Source organism: Aquarana catesbeiana, linkage group LG02 (genome assembly GCF_042186555.1).
Source record: "Aquarana catesbeiana isolate 2022-GZ linkage group LG02, ASM4218655v1, whole genome shotgun sequence".
NCBI lineage: Eukaryota > Metazoa > Chordata > Amphibia > Anura > Ranidae > Aquarana > Aquarana catesbeiana.
Window position 1 is genome coordinate 576,953,712 of NC_133325.1, and position 21,953 is coordinate 576,975,664.

The 21,953-nt window shown below is 42.3% G+C and overlaps 1 protein-coding gene across 1 annotated transcript in view; it reads left to right on the top strand.

Moving 5' to 3' along the window:
• The window catches only part of CNKSR1 (connector enhancer of kinase suppressor of Ras 1), a 144,344-nt gene that overhangs the window by 11,412 nt on the left and 110,979 nt on the right, over positions 1-21,953 (top strand). Inside the window, exons 3-5 of the mRNA XM_073616135.1 lie at positions 9,858-10,060; positions 11,582-11,666; positions 17,919-17,960. Of these exons, the coding sequence (XP_073472236.1) occupies positions 9,858-10,060; positions 11,582-11,666; positions 17,919-17,960 (330 nt within the window). The remainder of the gene's footprint in view (positions 1-9,857; positions 10,061-11,581; positions 11,667-17,918; positions 17,961-21,953) is intronic.

Here is a 21,953-nt window from a genome sequence, read left to right on the forward strand (position 1 = left end):
TTTTTGTCATGCCACATATGAACTTGCGGTGACTTTTGCCTTTCTTCCACATTATATAGGTTGCCTTTTGAGTTTTTGAACAGTAAAGTAAAACCGTAAAAATGTAATGTAGTAATTATTTGTATACCGGTATATCCTTGATACAGGCATTTTGATTATATATGTATTTACATTTTTTCGTGTTGAATATGGAAGAGGCATTAATTTCACCATCACCTATAGTGGTGTGTAGGTTTCCACCGGTGAGACAGTAGTTTTTCACCTTTTTATTTTTTATTAATGTTTTGGAAAAGAAAAAAAATATTATTTTCATGAGTGTAATTTATATAGAATTTCCAGGATGTGGGCTCTGTTTTGCTTCCAGCAGGATGTACACACCCTTATCTTGTTTTTCTCCTTTGTAATATATATATAATGCTTATTATTATTATTATTATTATTATTATTATTATTATTATGTTTCAGTTTTTTCAGATTTTGCTGTTTTTATATCTCATGGAGGAATGGGTGCACCAGAAATGGTTTGCTCTCCTTTTCAAGTGGGAACAGCTGGTTGATATCATCGGACCTCATCCGTTACACCTGTGCAATCATGTGCTATTTTGTATATATGTGTGTATGGTGATTGTGTTCAATACGGTTTTGACAAAGCATGTACTAATCGTGTGAAACGTGTCCACCTTCTTTCCCCCCGCCACAATATACCTTGTGCCTGTTTTGATGGTTTTGTCAGTGTGAACCACTGGCAGGTGACATGCAATGTGGGAACCCGCACTGGAATCGCACTGGTTCCCGCATCGCGTATATGTAAACCAGGACTTGAGGTTCTATGTGTTGTATGTTCAGAGATAGTATTCTGCATACCTTGGTTGTAACAAGTTGTTATTTGAGTTAATGTTACCATTTTATCATCTTGAACCAGTCTGCCCATTCTCCTCTCTGACATCAACAAGGCATTTTCATCCATGCAACTTCCGCTCTCTATATATTTTTACTTTTTCGAACCATTCTCTGTAAACCCTAAAGATGGTTGTGCGTGAAAATCCCAGTAGATCAGCAGTTTTTGAAATTCCCAGACTAGCCCGTCTGGCACCAACAACCATGCCACATTCAAGGTCACTTAAATCCCCTTTTATTTCCCCATTCTGATACTCGGTTTGAACTTCAGCAACTTGTCTTCACCATGTCTAGATGCCTAAATGCACTGAGTTGCTGCCATGTGATTGGCTGATTAGCACTTTTTGTTACCAAGCAATTGAACAGGTGTACCCAATAAAGTGACTGGTGAGTGTGTTTTACATAATGTATTATATTTGACTTTTTTTTAATTTAATATTTTTTGAAGTGCTTTTGCATTAAAGAGCAAGAAAAGCTCATGAAAAATGCATCACTTTAAAAATGCACCCGTGTTGCGTTTTTTGGTGCCCATTATCGGCACTTTTTTTTTTTTTTTCCCCCGATTTGTCAAAATGCAGATAACACTATTTTCAGCTGATATATCGGTGCATCCCTAGAAATAGAGCCTTCATCTTCATTTGCTAGTGAATGCTTGAAACCGGAGTTCCAGCCTTAAGAAGGAAAAAAAAAAAAAAAATTAAAGTTAGCAGCTAGAAATACTAGCCGATAACCTTTTAATATAATGTCAACTTTTTATGTTACTCGTTTATCAAATGCAAATTTTCAAGGAACATGCTGTACATTTAATTAAAATTGAGTGCACAGAAACACAATATAATTCCTGTTTTTTTTTTTTTTTTTTTTTTTTTTTTTTAGAACCTTACATAGCAAAACTTGCGCATGCTTGTGAAATGGCAACAAATTATGGTACCTGAAATTGTCCATAGGCGACTCTTTAAAAGATTTTACAGGAGTGCTCTGACTATGGTGGCTATACCTCACGTGTGGTGCAAAGCCGCCGGACTTGCATGCGCGTTTTGTGTGCGAGTACAGGGGTGTTTTTATTTATTTATTTATTTTTTTCATAGCTTTGGGAAGTGACATACTCTTTTTAATAAGACATTGGGGGCCTAATGAACCCTGATATTTCCCTTGACCTTCAAAGCATCTGATCAAATGCAAATCGTGTTTAATCAGATGTTTCACTGGCTGTACTGGCCTGGGAATGACAGCAATTCGGGCCAAGTACACACGGGCCGAATATCAGCCGGTATCAGCCCGTTTGTACGGCAGCCGGTCTGACAAAAGCCGGCCAAATGTCCGGCTTCTGTCGACCGAAAAAGATCTGCCGACCGGCATCCAATTAGCAGGGGGGACGTCCCCTCAGCAGGGAGATCGATGTACTAACATCAGATTGTTAGTACAGGATCTCCTCCCATGCTCCTCAGTTTTTTTTTTTTTTTTTTTTTTTTCGTTCAGCCCGCTGGGTTGAACGGAAAAAAACCTGTTAGTGTGTATCGGGCTTTAAACTGGAAGTGACAAAATCCTCCTCGCTTCTGGCTTCATTTGTTGCAGATGAGATCAGGGAATGGATATGCCTCCATCTTCACTTATCTGTTTACATCGATCCTGGGCTCCCCAGTGGATCAAGAGAGCCTGGAAATGGCAGTGGGAGATCCTTCTGAGCACTGTAAAAGTCATCAGGCAGCTGTACAGCCGCTCCGATCATTTTTATAGAGCTCTGCATGCGGGCTCTAAAAACAAAAAAAAAAAAGGTACCAGGATCTAGCTATGAACTTGGTATACCACTTGCTGCCCAGGACATTTATATATGTATGTTGGGCAGCAAGTGATTAAAGTAAGTTGAAAAATAACACTTAAGATAGAAAATAGTGCTGTGCTGTAATAAATATACTTAAATTATACAAAATGCAATGGTGCATATAATGTGGTAGACAAATCACAGATTAAGTGACAAAGTGCAAAAGTCCCAATGCTAAGCTAAAAAAGATTTCTGTAACAGATCGACAGCAAAAATCCATGATTACTGATGAACGTCCAATGGCATACAATAAAGTCTAATATCATATAATGTCCTTTTCTTCTTAAGTGCTGTAAAAACAGTAAGGATCACAGGGAATCCATAAACGGCTGTGTGCATGCAAAGTCTTCTTTGTATACAGTGCAAACAAGCAAGCTAAAGTGCTGACAAATTGGTGATCACTTTTACTTATATAAAGTGCAGGATAAATGATGACGTCTTATCTTCAGTGCAATATGTGATGAATACAGTGCTTAAAAAAACTGGTGATTGCTCTCTTATATACAGTGCAGATGAATGGTGACTTCCCGTCTTCAGTGTGAGACGTAATATATGGGTGTCCCCTTACCTTACTGCTGTAAGGCAACAGTGGGTGAATATGTCTTTGTGGGTAACAGATGTGCTCCCTATAGATCCTGGGTATCCAGCGACCTCTTGATCGGACTTTTCCGGATCTGCTGGTGTGTGTCTGCCTATATAGCCAATATCCCTCTGCCAAACGTGACTGATTCAATAAGCCTCATTGATGGGCACGCGGTAGTATAAAAGGGAGAACAGGGGGGTGCTCGATAGTGTAGTAGTTTTAAAGTCATTTTTTTTAGAAACAGTAAACGTAGTCAGAGTACTCACATTAAAAATGAATGTAAGTGCAAAACAAAACGAGCAGCGAGCTCGCCGATGTCCCTTCTGGTGCCTGTACGTCCCGACGTGTGTTCGTCACGGTACTATTATCCTACGAAAAATAACACTTACTGGCTGAATCACCAGGTGAAAATCAAAGGAATAAAGCCACCTTGTCTAAGAATCAAAAATGCAACTCAACCGTGCATTTTTGCCACCTGCCAAAGGCCCCCCCCAAGCTGCAATAGGCAGTGGACAGGGTGCTGATTCCGTGATGCTTTGCTCCTGCGACAAACTTGACCCAACTTGTGGTGATGCTATCCGCCGAACACTACACATTCATGTCAACGGGGAAACGCCACAAACGGCTCGCGGCCTCATGCAATGCATGCGGTTGTGGCGCATTTTTATATAAAATGGGGTTAAAACAGGCAGTAAGACGGCATTGCATTGCTTCCTCACCACCTATCAGCCACTAGAGCACAATCCGAATGTGGGTTAGGCTTCAGAGGCTAGGGAGATTTAGACTCATGTCTAAATTGATCCTTACTATGTTTTATTATAAATATTTATTTTTATTTTTTTTTACTTTTTGGAGGGGGGTTTGGAGAGACATCCGGGGTCTTCTAAACAGACCTCTAATGCCTTATTTTTGAAACCGAGATAGGGACTGAATACAGTCCCTTTTGCCTGCAGCCTGAGCTGCACTGTATATGAATGGATAGGAGTCTGTATAGACTTCTATTTATTCAAAAAAAGAAACGAGTACCATGTTTTATTCACAAACTGACACACTGTGTCAGAGGAAGTGGCAGCTAAGAGTGTGGTGACAATCCATTTTAAAGTGGAACTAAACCCATTGATTTAACTGATTTTTAAAACCGTTACATTTAAAACATGCAATGACTAATAACTGTCATGGCTGGTGTCATAACTGATCACATGTGTAGCACCATGACTGCAGATCAAATAGAGGCCAAGACGGGGCAGCTTCCTTGGCTGTAAAAGATAGGTGGTTACGTTTAACTTTATAACTTATGTACCTACATTAATCAGCTTGTAATCTATTTATGTAAAACCTTTACCCAAAAGGAAAAAAACATTTGCAACTGCTTAAAAATGTGAGCTAAAATTCAGCTTTTAAATTGTTAGCCAAGTCCATCTAAATCTGCTAGTGAATCTAACACTTTCTCCCCAGATTTACAAAGCAAAGTGTCTTTGTACATCCACAGTGGAGACATGCTTAAAGTGGTAGTAAAGTCAGAGTTGTTCAAATCCGCTGACAAGCAGGCTTTTTATAATAGAAGAGACCCTAGAGGTCTCTTCTGTCATACATGTCCCCCTTGCCTGTCAATGGGTAATGTGATCTGAGTTGCACATGTGCAGCTCAGACCACATTTACGGCCCAGTGTGCGTGCTGCAGTGATGTTATTCCACTGCGCATGTGCTGGAGTGATGTCACATCGGCCCGGCCAAGCAAGTGGAACCCGGAACGAAGACTGGGTGAAGATAGAAGTGCTGCGGACCAGGGAGAGCCCTGACAGCGCATTGCTGTAGGACTCTGTTTGTAAGCAAGTCTGTTATAATGTACTAGTATGCGGTACATACCAGTGCATTATGGCTTAAACCTGCAGGGGGGCACATTATTTTATATTGTAAAAGAGACTTTACTACCGCTTTAAGCCAGAAAGTATGTTACTGGCTGGCACATCAGGTGAAAGAAACTAATGCAGCCACCACATTTGAGGTATAACTAAGGCCTCATGTACACTGCTGCTGATAAACGGACGTTTAGGAGCAGTTGGGCATTTTTTTTCAACTGCTCCTGAACTATCCTCTGTTATCTTATCAGTACATGTACACAGGGTCATTTATAGTCATTTATAGGCAGTTGAGATTATAGGCTTTTGCGTTGGAACGCAAAAAAAATGGGTTCAGAAGCTGAGTTTAGAAGCATTTCAAGCGCCAAACGCTTCTAAACAGGCGTTTTTCATTTTTGACTATTTAAAAAAAAAAAAAAAAAAAATTCCAAAAATGAAAAACGCCTGTTTAGAAGCGTTTGGCGCTTGAAATGCCTCTAAACTCAGCTTCTGAATCTGAACCCATTTTCTCTCCATAAATATAATTACAATTATAACAGACTCAAAACACTCCCAGTGTGACATAAATTCCTTTTACTGCTGCTGTAATCACCATGTTGGATGGTTAGGACAAGGATCCGACTTCAGTGATAATCAATGGGCTGAAGTAGGACCAAAGTAGTACAGGGAGCATTTTCAAAGTCAGACCGACTTGTATCGGACCAGTTAAGATGGCTCTCATAGGGAATCGTTGATTTGGACACGTCATGTGACATGAGCTCCCAACGTCGGACCATTTTGTCATACCAATGTGAACCCGGCCTCAAGGTAAAACCTTTTTTTTTTTTTTTTTTTTTTTACTAATGAAGTAGAGATTAGAACACCTGTCAGGTTTTTATTGCTTTCTGTGCTCTCGTTTGGGAGATCCACCCTCCCCTTTTTTGTCCTATTTACCATCATCATAAAGGCCTCATGCACACTGGGCATAAAAATATATAAACAATTTTAACCACTTGACAACTGGGCATTTAAACCCCCCCTCCTGACCAGACCAATTTTCAGCTTTCAGCGCTCTCACACTTTGAATGACAATTACTTAGTCATGTAATACTGTACCCAAATGAATTTTTTTGTCTTTTTTTTTTTTTCATACAAATTAGAGCTTTTATTTTTTGCGCTATCAATAAAAAAAAAAGACCGAAAATTTAAAAAAAAAAAACAAATTTTTCTTAGTTTCTGTGATTTAAAATTTTGCAAATTTATTATTTTTTCTTCATAAATTTTCACCACAATTTATACTGCTACATATCTTTGGTAAAAATAACCCAAATTAGTGGATATTATTTAGTCTGCGTGAAAGTTAGAGAGTCTACAAGCTGTGGTGCAAATCATAAAAAATTGATCACACCTGATGTACTGACAGCCTATCTCATTTCTTGCAACCCGAACAAGTCAGAAAAGTACAAATACCCCCCAAATGACCCCTTTTTTGAAAGTAGACATTCCAAGGTATTTAGTAAGATGCACGGTGAAGTTTTTGATGTCATTTTTTCCCACAATTCTTTGCAAAATGAAGATCCCCCCCCCCCCCCACAAAATTGTCCTTGTAATAGGTTATTTCTCTCACATGGCATATGTATACCACAAATAACACCCCAAAATACATTCTGCTACTCCTCTTGAGTATTACGATACCACATGTTTGAGATTTTTTCACAGCCTGGCCACATAGAGAGTCCCAAAATGCAGGGAGCACCATCACGTGTTCAAGGAGCATAAATTACACATCTAACTTGTTGACTACCTATTACACTTTTGAAGGCCCTGGAGCACCAGGACAATGCCACGTGTCACTGATGACAGATGGCACTAATACGTGTCACTGATGACAGATGGCACTAATACGTGTCACTGATGACAGATGGCACTAATACGTGTCACTGATGACAGATGGCACGGATACATGGCACTGATGACAGATGGCACGTGACCCTGATATGTGGCAGTGGGGACAGATGGCAGTGGGGACAGATGGCACTTATATGTTGCAGTGGGGACTAGGGTTGTCCCGATACCGATACTAGTATCGGTATCGGCACCAATACCGAGCATTTGCCCAAGTACTTGTACTCGGGCAAATGCTCCCGATGCTTCCGCCGATACCTAGAGGACAGCTGTGATCGGCGCGTGGGGGAGTTACAAGATTCTCCCCCAGCGGCTTTCACCAGCTTTAGTGACATACATCGGTGATCGCTCACAGCTGACTGTCACTGCATCCTCCTCTGTGCCCCCTCCGTTCCTCTGTCCCCCTCCGCTGTCCCCTCCGTTCCTCTGTCCTTATCTGTCCCCCTCCGTTCCTCTGTCCTTATCTGTCCCCCTCCGTTCCTCTGTCCTTATCTGTCCCCCTCCGTTCCTCTCTCCTTATCTGTCCCCCTCCGTTCCTCTCTCTCCTTATCTGTCCCCCTCCGTTCCTCTCTCTCCTTATCTATCTGTCCCCCTCCGTTCCTCTCTCTCCTTATCTATCTGTCCCCCTCCGTTCCTCTCTCTCCTTATCTATCTGTCCCCCTCCGTTCCTCTCTCTCCTTATCTATCTGTCCCCCTCCGTTCCTCTCTCTCCTTATCTATCTGTCCCCCTCCGTTCCTCTCTCTCCTTATCTATCTGTCCCCCTCCGTTCCTCTCTCTCCTTATCTATCTGTCCCCCTCCGTTCCTCTCTCTCCTTATCTATCTGTCCCCCTCCGTTCCTCTCTCTCCTTATCTATCTGTCCCCCTCCGTTCCTCTCTCTCCTTATCTATCTGTCCCCCTCCGTTCCTCTCTCTCCTTATCTATCTGTCCCCCTCCGTTCCTCTCTCTCCTTATCTATCTGTCCCCCTCCGTTCCTCTCTCTCCTTATCTATCTGTCCCCCTCCGTTCCTCTCTCTCCTTATCTATCTGTCCCCCTCCGTTGTCCCCCTCAGTTCCTCCATCCCCCTCCTCCTTCCTTTGTGTATGAATAGAGTCAGCTGACTCTGTCCATTCACATAACTGAAACATTGTAATCTCCTGTGATTACGATGTGTCAGTTTATGAATGGAGAGAAGCCGCTGTCTTCTCTCCACTCATTCTCAGTGCAGCTGAGGCTGCAGAGAAAGGGACTGGGGATTCTCTATCCTCTGTCTCTTTCTCTGTCTCAAGGGGGAGATATCAGAGGTCTGTTAAGACCCCTGATATCTCACCAAAGCCCCCCAAAAGGGCTGATTAAAAAAAACAAAACAAAAAAAAAAACAATAAAGAATAAAAAAATATTATTGTAAAAAATAAAAATTGTAAAAAAAAAAAAAAAAAAACACATACAACGTTCACCCCCCCCCCCCCCCAAAAAAAATAGCAAAAAAAAAACACTGTCACGTGACATTTAAAAAAAAGTATCGGTAATTGGTATCTGCGAGTACTTGAAAAAAAGTATCGGTACTTGTACTCGGTCCTAAAAAAGTGCTATCGGGACAACCCTAGTGGGGACAGATGGCACTGAAAGGTACTGTAATCACTTTATTTTCCTTTTTTCTTTTCCCTGACACTCACCACTGCAGCTGTTAGCTCTCCCTCCTCACACGCTGTCTCTGTGTGAGGAGGGAGAGCTGGCAATGAGAGATGATCTCATATGTTTACGTATGAGATCATCTCTCATTGGAAGCTACGATCGCGCTGTAAACGGCCGCTGTGATTGGCCATTTACAGCGATCTATGACTGGCTGTGTCAAAGGGACGTGGCCAGCACAGAATTCCCCGATGCGTGCCCGCGGGAGCGCGAATCGCGGAAGTAAACAGGAGGACGTCCAGGGACGCCCTCCCGGCAATTGGCGTCCGCGCTGTAGCCTTCTTTCGGCTATATCAAGGGCGTGAAGTGGTTAATAAAAGGTGTGTGTTTTTGTTTGTTTTATTCAGCCTTTAAACACACCTCTATTTTAGCCTATGTGGCCATGCACACATAGATGTTTATAGGCATAATAGAAGAGGAGCATTGAGAGACTGGAAAAAACCCCACCACTTGCGCATTCAGCAGAGGAAGAGGGCAGAAAAAAACACGGCGCACCTACACACATGTAAATGTGTTAAATGCTAAGCATGTTTAGCGCTTGAACGTTTATTCATTTCAATGTCCAGAAAAAGTTAATATTGTGGCCAATGGAATTATTAAATGCCCAAAGCTTGATGCACATAAACGCACCTATAGTGTGCAAAACATGGCTTTAGGTGCATTTTTTTGTTAGGCTACTTTTGTCCTGCCAGGAGAAAAGGCGTTCATTGGAGCTAGGCAAATGCCCAGTGTGCATATGGACCGAAATCAAAAATAAAAGAATAGTGTCAAAATTTTGGTTGACATGAGAACAATAATACAATAACACAAAAACTTTGGAAGGATTTCCTCTGCCTTCTTGTTTTGGTTATGGGACCAGAAGTGAAGGGAAATCCTCCCATTGGGACACAGATGGCAAAGAAAGCTGTTGGGTGTTATAACCCGTCCTTCCTTTTTACTATGGAAAAAAGTGCCTTTAGTTCTACTTTAAGGGATGGTGAGTTGCACTACATGTTTGTGATTGGGTTTAGATCTCTTTTTAACTAAATCAAAAAAGTGGCTAAAAATGTAAATGGAAAATTATTTTTACTGTTCACTCTAAATTGATAAGCTGTAAAAGTTTTCTATCTATTGAGTGTCATTTTTTATTGTATCCTTTTAGCATTATGACCTGCACAGAGAAAGCCTGCGCTCTCTCACTGATAAGCTGCATAGAGTTGCTCAGTTGTTATGCTCACACATCATTACCCTAAAGAGAGCCTCATCAGTCGCTCAACCGCCTACTCTGTTACCTACTCACAAACAGCTCGCCTCCATCATAGATATTGTGGCTGCAGCACGAGGCCTCTTCTCCTGGCTTAACAGGTAACTCACTATTTAAGCGCAACTGTGTGTAGCGATAATCTGTTAATTAAAAGTAGACATTTTCCTTGTTAACATTAAAGGGGTTGTAAAGAAAAATTTTTTTTTTTTTTTTTTTAAATAACAAACATGTTATACTTACCTCCACTGTGCAGCTCGTTTTGCACAGAGTGGCCCGAACCTGGTCTCCTGGGGTCCCTCGGCGGCTGTCTCAGCTCCTCCCCGTAAGAACTAATCACTTTCATGCGAGCTCTCGCATGGTGGTGAGTTCTTGCGGGCGTGCTCCTGTGATACAGCCAGCGGCTATAGCCGATCACTGTATCAGGGTGAGCCAATGGGGGGGGGGGGGGGGGGGGGGGGCGGGGCGATATTGTCAGATGTTTTTTCACCTTAATGCATAGGATACATTAAGGTGAAAAAACTCGAACCTTTACAACCTCTTTAAAGTCTTCCATTAATTGACTTAGCTACTAATGTTTTTGTGTGTTACAGAAGTTAGCTCTGGTACTTTTTTTTTATTTAACCATGAAACTATAGTCAGTGGTACCCATTTATTGAAGTAAACCAGAGAAAATTAAGTGACGAAAAGCTAAAATACTGTATACTATAACCATGAGATATAGATATATATATATATATATATATATATATATATATATATATATATATATATATATATATATATATATATATATATATATATATATATATATATATATTTTTTTTTTTTTACATGGCTTCTTGAACCCAAAACATATAGGTGGATGAAACTGAACCCAGAGCAAATGATGTAATAGAATATTTAGATTGAGTGGACATTAACTGAAATTGAAACTACCATTTTGTTTTCTGCTGCTCCGGCTCTCGCAGTTCAGTATTTTGAGACTGACTTGGAACAGATATGCAGTTAAAGATTTTTGACTTTTTCTAATGGCTAAGCAGCTAACATTTTCAGGGGTCAATAATGGTAAAGGTAATCTTTTTTGTTTTTTTCTTCATTTCACGTCGGTATCTCCTTTTGTTATTCTTTTAAAATAAAAAAGATGTTATACTGATATTGCACAGAATGGTCTCTTTCCTCCTTTTCTGGAGTTCCCCACCAGGGCTGTCTGCTCCTCCTTCCTCCAGGTCCCCCCTCAGCAGGCCATGTGCTAAGGGGGTATGCCTGCTGGCACACTCCTGTGATGGGCTGTGTGCGTCCATAGACATACTCAGTGCCAGTAAGTCACACCCCCTGTTCCCTCCTCACAGACGTCTGATGGGCAGTAGCAGGTGTCTATGGCTCCCACTGCAGCCTGTGTCTCTTGTGAGCTGGAGCAGTGTAAGGAGTCGGGTAAGTGTTTAGGGGTGGGGGCTTAGACATTAAAGCAAAGAATGCATTAAGATAAAGTTTTTTGATTTTTGAACCACTTTAACCTGGGCTTGCTGTAAAGTATCTGAGAGTTTATCACGATTTAAATAAGTCATGCAGCGCAATAATGTAGATGCTTAGTATATTATTTCTTTTCACACTTGTATCCACAGGTATCTGTTCACACGTCTGAATGATTATTCTGCTAGTAGGGATGTCATTGCTTTGTGTGTAGAACTTGCGGAGATGTTACATAAGGTATGTTTCTGTGAGCAATGTTTCTTGTAGTGTGTTTTGTTTTTTTTTTTGAATTTATGGTAGACTTTACTATATCAGCATGGCCTCAGTTTTTAGAGAATTAGGAAACTAGAACTACTATGAAGACCAGTTAGAGAACAATGAATGATGTTTTTCTGTTTTTAGACACTGTATTGAAGGTAAATATGACTCATCGTACTTTGTTGCTGCTGCAGTATCTGAATAGTGTAGTGTATATCTAATATAGATAAGAATGGTAGCAACAATGCCAGGCAAAGGGCACTCCTTAAATATAATTTGAAACATTTTTGATACATTGCTCTAGGTTGTGAAAAATCCCAAGCATGATAAATAGGCAGACCTTTACTATTTTTTAAAGTGAACCTCTGCTTTGCCCATAGAGGAAAGATGGGTTCACTTAATCCCCCCCCCCCTTTTTTTTTTTTTTTTTTGCACCTCTGTCACTTCATGTAGCTGTGGGAATTGAGAGAAAGCAGCCCTGTGTAAGCTGGAGCTTGCTTCGGGCTCATGGTTTCCCTGCTCCTATTTGATAGCGGTGAGTTAAACCCCAGCACTGTCACATTGGGTGATTTTCTTATCCATACTTTGGGTGTTTCCCTTGTTTAGGGTAGCAAAAGAATGATGTGGTGTTCTGTTGTGTCCTTAATGGAGATTGCACTAATTCGCTTTAAAGGTGAACTTCAGGCAGATATATAAATTCACTAATTAATTATTCCAGCTCTGGGTTCAGGAGACAGAGAACATACGGATGACGGAGGCATGTAAGCTGACCACGGTGTCAGGGCTCCGCAGCCATGATACACCGTGGTCAGCTTACAAAGGGGCAGGCAGAACCAGGCAGGATCAGCCAGGTATTACAGGGCGCCAAATTACACAGCACAAGTACGGTGCTGTATAACATGCTTTAAGGGAGCAGAATTCATTTATTTTTTTTATTAGGTTAACAAACACTTTAAGAGTGGCTTGTTGGTGAAATGACATTCTCTAAATACCCTCCGTGGACATGCTGGAATCTGCACACATTCTGTGTGCTGCACTGCAAAGAACAAAAAAGTTCCAACTTAGTTGATTGACCTTTGATATAAATCCATAACCCATAAATTGGAGCCCCTGTTCACACCGGTGCGACTTTGAAATTACGCCGCTTCAGCATGATTTCAAAGTCATACATAAATGCGATTTGTACTGCCGATTTCATTGCGACTTCGTTTTACTTAAGTCTATGCAAGTCGCAATGAAATCGTTAAGTGGTGCTGGAACCTTTTTCATAATCGCTGCAACATGAACAGTTCCATTGCCAACAATGGGGAGCGACTTGTCATGCAATTTTGGAACTGTCTGGATGCACACTGCTATACTTCCTTTCCAGCAAACTTTGCAATGAAAAACAGGGATTTTTAGTTCACTCACATTGCAATACATGCTTAATTGCTTCCCGACCACCCGCCGCAGTTATACTGCGGCAAGGTGGCTGGATAGTGCAAATCGCCATAGGTGTATGTCGGTCCGTGCATGTGATATAGCGGCGCTCGCCCACTGGTTCGGCGGACTCTAAGTCCGCCGGCGACTCGCAATCGCGGTATACAGAGGCAGAATGGGGATCTGCCTATGTAAATGAGGCGGATCCCCGTTTTGACAGGGGACATGATGGAGATCTGCTGTTCCCAGTCATTGGGAACAGTGATCTCTGTGGTGTTCCAGGCAGCCCACCCCCCTACAGTTAGAACACACCCAGGGAACACAGTTAACCCCTAGTGTTAACCCCTTCCCTGCCAGTGTCATTTATACATTAATCAGTGCATTTTTATAGCACTGACTAATGTAATAATGTCACTGGTCCCGAAAAAGTGTCATTTGGGGTCAGATTTGTCAGCCGCAATGTCGCAGTCCCACTAAAAATGGCAAATCACCACCAATACCAGTAAAAAAGAAATAAAAGTCCTAAATCTACCCCATAGGTTGTAGACGTGATAACTTATGTGCAAACCAATCCATATACGCCTATTGCGATTTTATTTAAACTACAGAGTTGATCAAATGCCACCAAAAAAAAGCTCTATTTGTGGAAAAAAGAGGACATCAATTTTGTTTGGGTACAGCGTCGCACGACCGCGCAATTGACGCAGTGCCGTATTGCAAAAAAAAAGATCAGGAAGTGGGTAAATCCTTCTGGGGCTGAAGTGGTTAAAGGGGTTGTAAACACTCAAGGTTTTTCACCTTAATGCATTCTTTGCCATTGGCTGCTGCTGCGGTCAATCACTCAGCTATCCAATTGGGAGAGATGGGCAGGTTCGGGGCTCCGTGTCTGGACACAGGGAGCTGTGACTCGACTTGGGTGCCCCCATAGCAAGCTGCTTGCTGTGAGGGCACTGAACAGGAGGGAGGGGGCAGGAGCACCAGCCAGGGACCCGAGAAGGGGAGGATCAAGGCTGCTCTCTGCAAATCCACTGCAGCAGAACAGGTAAGTATAACATGTTTATTTTTATTGGGGGGAAAAAAAACAAGACCTTACCATTACTTTTAAGTTGAAAGACATCTCTTCAGTGCTAAAGTGCAGCAAACCAAAGTCACCATGAAGCAGCCATGTAGCAGACCTCTTGCAGACTTTGTGATTCAGTAGGTAACCAGATGCACTTCAAGCTTTGCTGCTCTCTTCTTCAGATTGGGGCAAATTCTTAATGACAAGAAGAGCGCACTAGACTTGTGCACTAGCTTAGGTACCATTTTTTTTTTTTGTAAAATCAAAAATAATTACACTTGCAAAAACAGTAAAATCATAAACTTGTAAAGTCACTAGAACATCAGGCATCAATACAGAGATCTGAGGAAGGGGATATATCCCTGCAAACTCTTCGGCTCTTGTGTCTGCTGTGGAATGTTGTCTGGATCCGCTTACTGTATGGCATATCTTTATTGGGGCCTGGTGTCCTGCCAACTTTACAAGTTTATGATTTCTCTGTGTTTGAGTATATTTTTACAAATAAAGGTGGTGCACAAGGCTGGTGCGCCCTTCTTCTTTTTCATGATTTGCCATGCAAAAGCTATAAAATGTGGGATTTTGTCTGCGTGTGAAACTGCATTTACAAGTGGTGAGTTAAGCACTTGTGTTAATGACCACAGCTTTAAATCAATAAAGCCTTTATAAAAACAGTGATTGCTTCTGTAAAACAGGTTTTTTTAGCCCCTGGATTTATTTAGCCCCTGGATTATTGTAACTAGGGGCTCGTTCATAAAATATCAGTAGGCTTGGCACAAAGGCACGCATGAAAACAATTGTTTTCTAGATGCCCTGTTCCCACCATCTTGGCGCTAGGTTGAGGTGGTTTGCGCTTCATTGCGTGAAAATGCAGACGTGCATGTCATCATACCACAGTGCATAGATTTTGTTGAAACCTTTATAACTCTATAAAGTTAAAACAAAAAGAGTGACAATTGTGAACAGTCTGATGTTCTGTAACAATGCATTGCACCTCCACTCTCTGCTCTACACAATGTATACTAGTGTGCACAAGTTTTGATGTGCAGGCTTGTGTTTTTGTATGGAGTTTTGAGATGGACTATGCTCTCCCACCTATTAATGGGAAAAAAAAATGAATGCACGTTCATTCTTCTCCTGGGCACTGAAAGAAGGAGTGGGTTAATGGGGGCTACTCCAAAAAATGCCCTATGACGCCTGTGATGGTTGAGGACTATCTCGGTACCCAGTAAATAAGATAGGTTTAGATAAAAAATTACACATTTATTAAGGGAAAAGTACATAAAATACAGCATTGACAAAAATAGAATTGTTGTATGTAGTTGCATTAAATTAGAAAAGTCCTGGGAATCAATTACCGGGCTGAAAATAAATTGATAAACAAGGTAAATTAATAAACAATTTAATTTATTGAAAAAAGATCAATAATAAAATTACAGCAGTTCCACGCCTCAGAGCCCATTCACACAGGGACGACTTGTCAGGCGACCTAGTCGCCTGACAAGTCGCCTCCCGTTCTGTGCTATGGAACCGTTCTAAGGGGAGCGACGCAAGTCGCTCCGACTTAGAAAAAGGTTCCTGTACGACTTCGGGGGCGACTTGGGGCGACTTGCATAGACTTCTATACAGAAGTCGTTTTGCAAGTCGCCCGGGCAGTCGTGTGCAGGTCGCATCGCTGAGGCGACCTGCAAGTCGTATTGCCCCTGTGTGAATGGGGTCTAACACTAATGCCCCGTACACACGGTCGGATTTCCCAATGGAAAATGTGTGGTAGGACCTTGTTGTCGGAAATTCCCACCGTGTGTAGGCTCCATCACACATTTTCCATCGGATTTTCCGACACACAAAGTTTGAGCTCTTGCAATAAAATTTTCCGACAACAAAATCCGTTGTCGGAATTTCCGATCGTGTGTACACAAATCCGACGCACAAAGTGCCACACATCCTCAGAATAAATAAAGAGAGGAAAGCTGTTGGCTACTGCCCCGTTTATAGTCCCAACGTACATGTTTTACGTCACCGCGTTCAGAACGATCGGTTTTTCCGACAACTTTGTGTGACCGTGTGTATACAAGACAAGTTTGAGCCAACATCCGTCTGAAAAAATCCTAGGATTTTGTTGTCGGAATGTCCGATCAATGTCCGACCGTGTGTACGGGGTATAAGAACAAACTAAAGGTCTGGAGACAAACACACACAAGACACGCATGAAACGACGACAGACCACCAAAAGAATTCATCAAAATAACACTAAATGTATTAAGCAATTAAAGGGCATTTACCACCAAGCCTGACAGATTGTAAATTGTACACAAAAACAACTGCCATTGCTCCAGATCAGCAGTTGATGGATCAACAAGGCTGAGAACTAATCCACTAAACCGAAGTCAATGAACAGAGGTCCGAGCCCGGACAATAGTAAGGTTCTAAGTGGAAATTACACAGTAGTTCAGACAAGAGGATTTGAAGATACACATCGATCAATTACTCCTGTCTGTGTAGGTCAATGAATGTAACGCTGTGCAGCGCTATTGCAAGCAGGTGATTTATGGCTTTGTAGATTGTAGGAGATTCTCATTATGGCTATATAGCTTCATATTAACTCCAGAAAAAGCCACTCGCGGTAAGTAAACAGTAAAAGCCTGTCATGCAAATAGTAGGCTAGCTGTCATATGAAGAGCGATGGCTCCCAGAACCCCCATATAAGGGGCTCAGCCAAAAAACACGGACCAACTCAGCAGCGAGATGGCATGCAGGGTGGTGCTAGAGGTGGTGTCTGACGCTGCAGGGGGTGCCTTCGTGCCAAGCCTATGTTGTCCTATACAGATCCACCACGAAGAGAGTGTATGGTACCAGTTACGAGAGGTTCTTGCAGCTCAAGTTCTTAGGACATAAAAACTTGCAGGTGACTCGGCCTGCTAGACTCTACTCACAATTGCATATTATTTTTGGGTGGTATTCTTATTTTTATTCTGATACTCAAAATATATACATGTTTTCTGTCAAAAAAAGATTACGCAACAGATCATCACTGATTTTCTGGATATAGTTTAATGATGGCATGTGTTCTCCTTTTGTGTCATGAGCAAGAAAGTTATTTTTATACCTCCTGGCTCCAGTTTCACATAACAGCTTCAGCAAACATAATCTTGGAGCTAGAGCACCTTCACTGTTACTGGACGCAAAAGCCATCTTTCAAGACAGGAAAAACGTTTCTTGGAAGTGAATGCTAGAATTGTAATTAGTGCTGCAGACTTTTGAAATGGACACCACCCATTTCTCTGATCCTAAATCTTTATTTTGGCCAACATCCTTCTAGAAAGTGTAAGCGGTAACGTTTACTAGCATAATCTCTTTACTGTGCTTTATCTTCACATTAGCTTATTATATGTTGGGCTTGAGTGATTATGTTTTTTTAGCTAGATCTGCAACAAACACAACCTTTATTTTTAAGTAATAGGAAAGTGTATAAGTTAACAAGCAATAAGAAGCAGAAATTTTACAGCATCCTGAGAAATGTTTTTTAAACCATTCTGTAGGAATATTTCCAAGCATAACTGTTTTAGTGTAAAAATAACTTGTGGCTTTTATATAAGATCAGCAGTTTTGTGGAATGGGCAGTTGTTGGAAGTATCGGTGTAATTACCTGAATATCTGTGGATGGCTAGCTCTACTTGGTAAAGTTCATATGAAAGAACCAGACTCGCTGCGAGATGCAAAACACGTTTTTAACATAATTTTGTTCTTTCTTCCAGGACTGGACAGATCCAAAGGTTGAAGCAAGGATTCTAACTATTGTGAGTATGGTCTCCATTATAGCGCTTTCTAGGATATCATTTATATTCTTGATCTGCTGCAGTGGCCTCAAAGTAACTATTGTTCTGAAACTAAGTGGCACAAATTGACACAAAGGCATATAATCACATCTGAATGGCCGTGTTGTCTTATCAGGTTTCATCAGTAGGTAGCGCTGAGTGCCGGTTCACACTGATGCGAGTTCATAACGAATGTGATGCGTCAAAAACGTTCTAAATTCGCATGTCATCTATAAAGTCATTGTTTTCTATGACCATCGTTCACATACATGCGCTGCGATTCCCCTACGAATGCGATTTAAAAAAAAGGGTCTTGTGCGAGTTTACAGCATTGCGTTGAGAATTTAGCCTCCATAGACATCAATGTAAATCGTTCTGGAATCGCATTGTTGGTTCAGATATGTGCGAATTCCACCACACTACTCTCCACAAAAACCAGGAAATACACATAAAGTTAACACCCTTTTTTTTTTTTTTTTTTTCCATTGGCTAGAACATCAATCGCAGCTATGACCTGAAATTCGCGGTAAAATCACGTTAAAATCGCACCTCACACAGGACAAAAAAAGGAACAAATTCACAGCGCAGCAGTGTGAACCGGCACTGAAGGCAATACTTAAAACCCAGGTACATGTGGAATTGGAGAACCCCTTTCATGATACTACATGGAGAGTCGGAAGCAGATCTGTTATTTTTAAAACCCCTTTGAATTACCTCAGTTATATTAAACATTTTTTTTATTCATTCGCATGCACCTTCTTGACAGCAGAATCAGAAAAAATGTTCAGTTATCTAAGACCGATAACACAGGTTCAAAATTTAAAAGGGTCTATTTTATAAGGAGTCGATACAAATTTCCACTAGACTACACTGTACTGTTTACTGCACACTGTATAGGCCACAGTGTGGAGCCTGTGATGCCTCACAAAGTTCCTTCTGTACAGTGCTGCAGAAAGAGCTCTGTAATTGGAGGAAACCTCAGTCACATGACGGTTTACTTGACCCACAGCAGGAGATTCATCCATCTGTGCTGTTAGCATAGATGGAGGAATCTGCTAGAATTCTTCAGTTCACTACGCAGGCTGAATTAAATAAATCTGTATGTTTATGGCCAGCTTATCTATTCAGTTGTGGAAGATAGGTGCATATGGGTCAGTTTGTAACAACATGTTGTGAGGAGACCAGTTCCCAGGCAAATTTCTTATTTACAGTCCCCCCCCCCGACCTCATTCTCTTTGTGAACATTTACTGCAACCTTCGAAACTCGCACAACCATGCATAATAATGTAATTTGCACTGGGAAGAGTTTGCATCATATGATCAGCCTTCTGACTGACCACCGTGGATAGCAGGAGATGCAGCTAGCAGACTGTAGACCCATGGGGCTCAACATGAACAACACTATAGCAGTGTTTGTCAATCTATGAGCTAAAGGGGCCACGAATGAGGCTCCTGATATCACTAAAGGGCCACACACCATGTTCAATCTATGTAATGCTTGAGAGAATTGTCAGAAACTGCAGATCTAATAGGAGAAATGAGGGTCAGATAGTGTGGAGGTACGTCATTGTTGGGTAAGGCTCTATTTCTTTTTCATACATCATGGGACGCAGTCAGGCTAATATTCCTTACCTGCTGGTGTTATACTCCATCATTAGGTGAATGGACACTGGTAGACCAAAGGTCTTCAGACAGGAAGTGATCCCCTATATAACCCCTCCCATACAGAAAGTACTTTCGTTTTTTTTTTACCAGTGTCTGCAAGGTGGATGGCACGGTTTGTTTGAGCTCTCTGAGCTCCAGGTCTCCAGTCCTACAAACGGTTCCAAAAATGAATCGAGGGATTAACCGATCGGATCCAATTGACACAGGCTTTTATGGTTGGATAAATGGTACCCCAGCCTCGCAAAGAAGACTTAAGATCCTGTGAGGTTTTGCCTGTAATGTGGCCTCCGGGCGCTGGATCCTGCGGAGTGGAAATCCTGGACACTACAGCGCTAAGGCATTTCCTGCAGGGCGCTGTACAGTATTGTGGAAATTTTATGAAGATGTATTTTAATATGTATTGTCATAGTGTCTCAGTGTTAGTTCTCCCGCAACACGCTCTAAAGAGCTGACTGGGACAGACTGACGCTGGTTGAGATCAGTTGGGTAGTGGAAAACTTCCTGACATTGGAGAGAGGTGTTTGCAGAGTGAGGATATGTCTGCCGGCAAAAGGGCCCCTGTGCGATGCACAGACGTTCGTCTGGGGGGATGTGTTCGCTCTGCAAAGACATTATCGGTCTAGCGGATGTGCTCTTGTGTCACCCCTGTATGCTTGATCAACATATTTGGGGTACCATGGCGTACACCTGCAAATAGTCTCCCATCAACGGGAACGGTAGTCATTGGTTGTTGTATAAACTCATATCCTTGTTTGGTCATATCCTGTGGATGAAGCAATTGGCTGTTGGGGTCAGGGCTTCCTGTTTGTGACTACCTTTGTGTGTGTGTGTGTGAATAAAAGCTGAGAGCCTCTGCCCAGCAGGGCAGATGAAGGAATGATGGAGCTAAGATGGTGATTATGTCGATTTACGGGAGACAGGGGTTATTTAAAGATGCATTATACCATTATGCTGAAAGTGTGCTTAATAGCGCAAGAGTATAGTGGAATACCCACGACAACAGGTCCAAGGGAGTGGACCCTAAAGATGAAAGGGTACCCAGTCCTTGAAGGTCCAAGTGACAGGAACCCCCCGTGAAGGGTGAAGATTGGGCCCTTAGCTTCTAAGTGGCCCTGCGCCTGGACGAGTAAGTGAAACCCCTTTATTTTTTTATTATGGGGTGTCCCAGTGATTGTAACAATCAGTCAAGCTAGCTAAAGGCTGGACACCTGTGTGTGGTGACCATACAGGGGAGTTCTGGGCTAGCTGTGGGTGTTTGCAAAGTAACTTTTTGCTTGTGTCTGGCTGTTTGTTACCTGTTTGATGGCGCACGATGGTGCGCCATTTCGCCTTGGTTCGCCATGGTGCATGTGCGTTTGCAAGAGCGCTGCTGGGCTCAGCAGTTTGGCGGCCATGGCGCACACGGCTTCAACGCACATGTGCCCTAGCCTTTTTCTGAGCGCACGAAGATTTGCGTTGTATGCCAATACGGTCACGCCCACTCGCCGGGACCACGCACATGCCTGCGCATACACGCATAGAACATTCCTGCGCACACCCAGCTTATTTAAGCTGTGCAGTCTGGAGCAGGAATGGGTTGAGGATTGGGAAGAGCTGAAAGCTCATGATTCGGTGGAGTGCCTAGCAGATGATTCTGCTTCCGAGCAATCTGGACAAGAAGATATCCAGTCGATGTCTGCCTCTCAGTCGCAGAGGCTTTTGATCCTGGCTTTGACCGAAATGGTTCGTTCTGCCTTTAAGTTGCCTCTTGCAGAGGTGACTGAGCCCCCCTGGCCCTCTTTGAGATCTCTGAGACCTATTCAGGTAGCACAGACTTTCCCGTTACACCCCCTGTTGAAACAGGCGGTGTATGCTGATTGGTAATATCCTGACAGGACTTTTTTGCCTCCTAAAAAGGTTTTCCCTTTTATATCCCATGGATGAAAAGTTCTTTACTTGTCCGGTAGATAACGCACAGGGCTTGAAAGACCCTGTTGACAGGAAATTGGAATTATTATTGAAGGCTTTCTTTTCTTTGGCCAGTTCAGCTATTCGTTTATTCGGTAATCACTTGGACAAATATATCCAAAAGATTTCCGGAGGGAGAAGTTCTCTACTTCCTGTGAAGAAAAGCACCGAACGTCCCTCGTTTAAAAACCCAGGAACTGCTTTCTCAAATGTCTCAGCATCAGGGCGGTTCCGCCACCAACAGGGCGCTAGGCCCAGGGGCAAGCCGCAAGGCCAGGGCCAGAAAAGGCCCTGGGTCCAAAATTCTTTTAAACCCAGCACCAAGCCCTCCTTTTGAGGGGACGCCCCCACTCCATCGGGTGG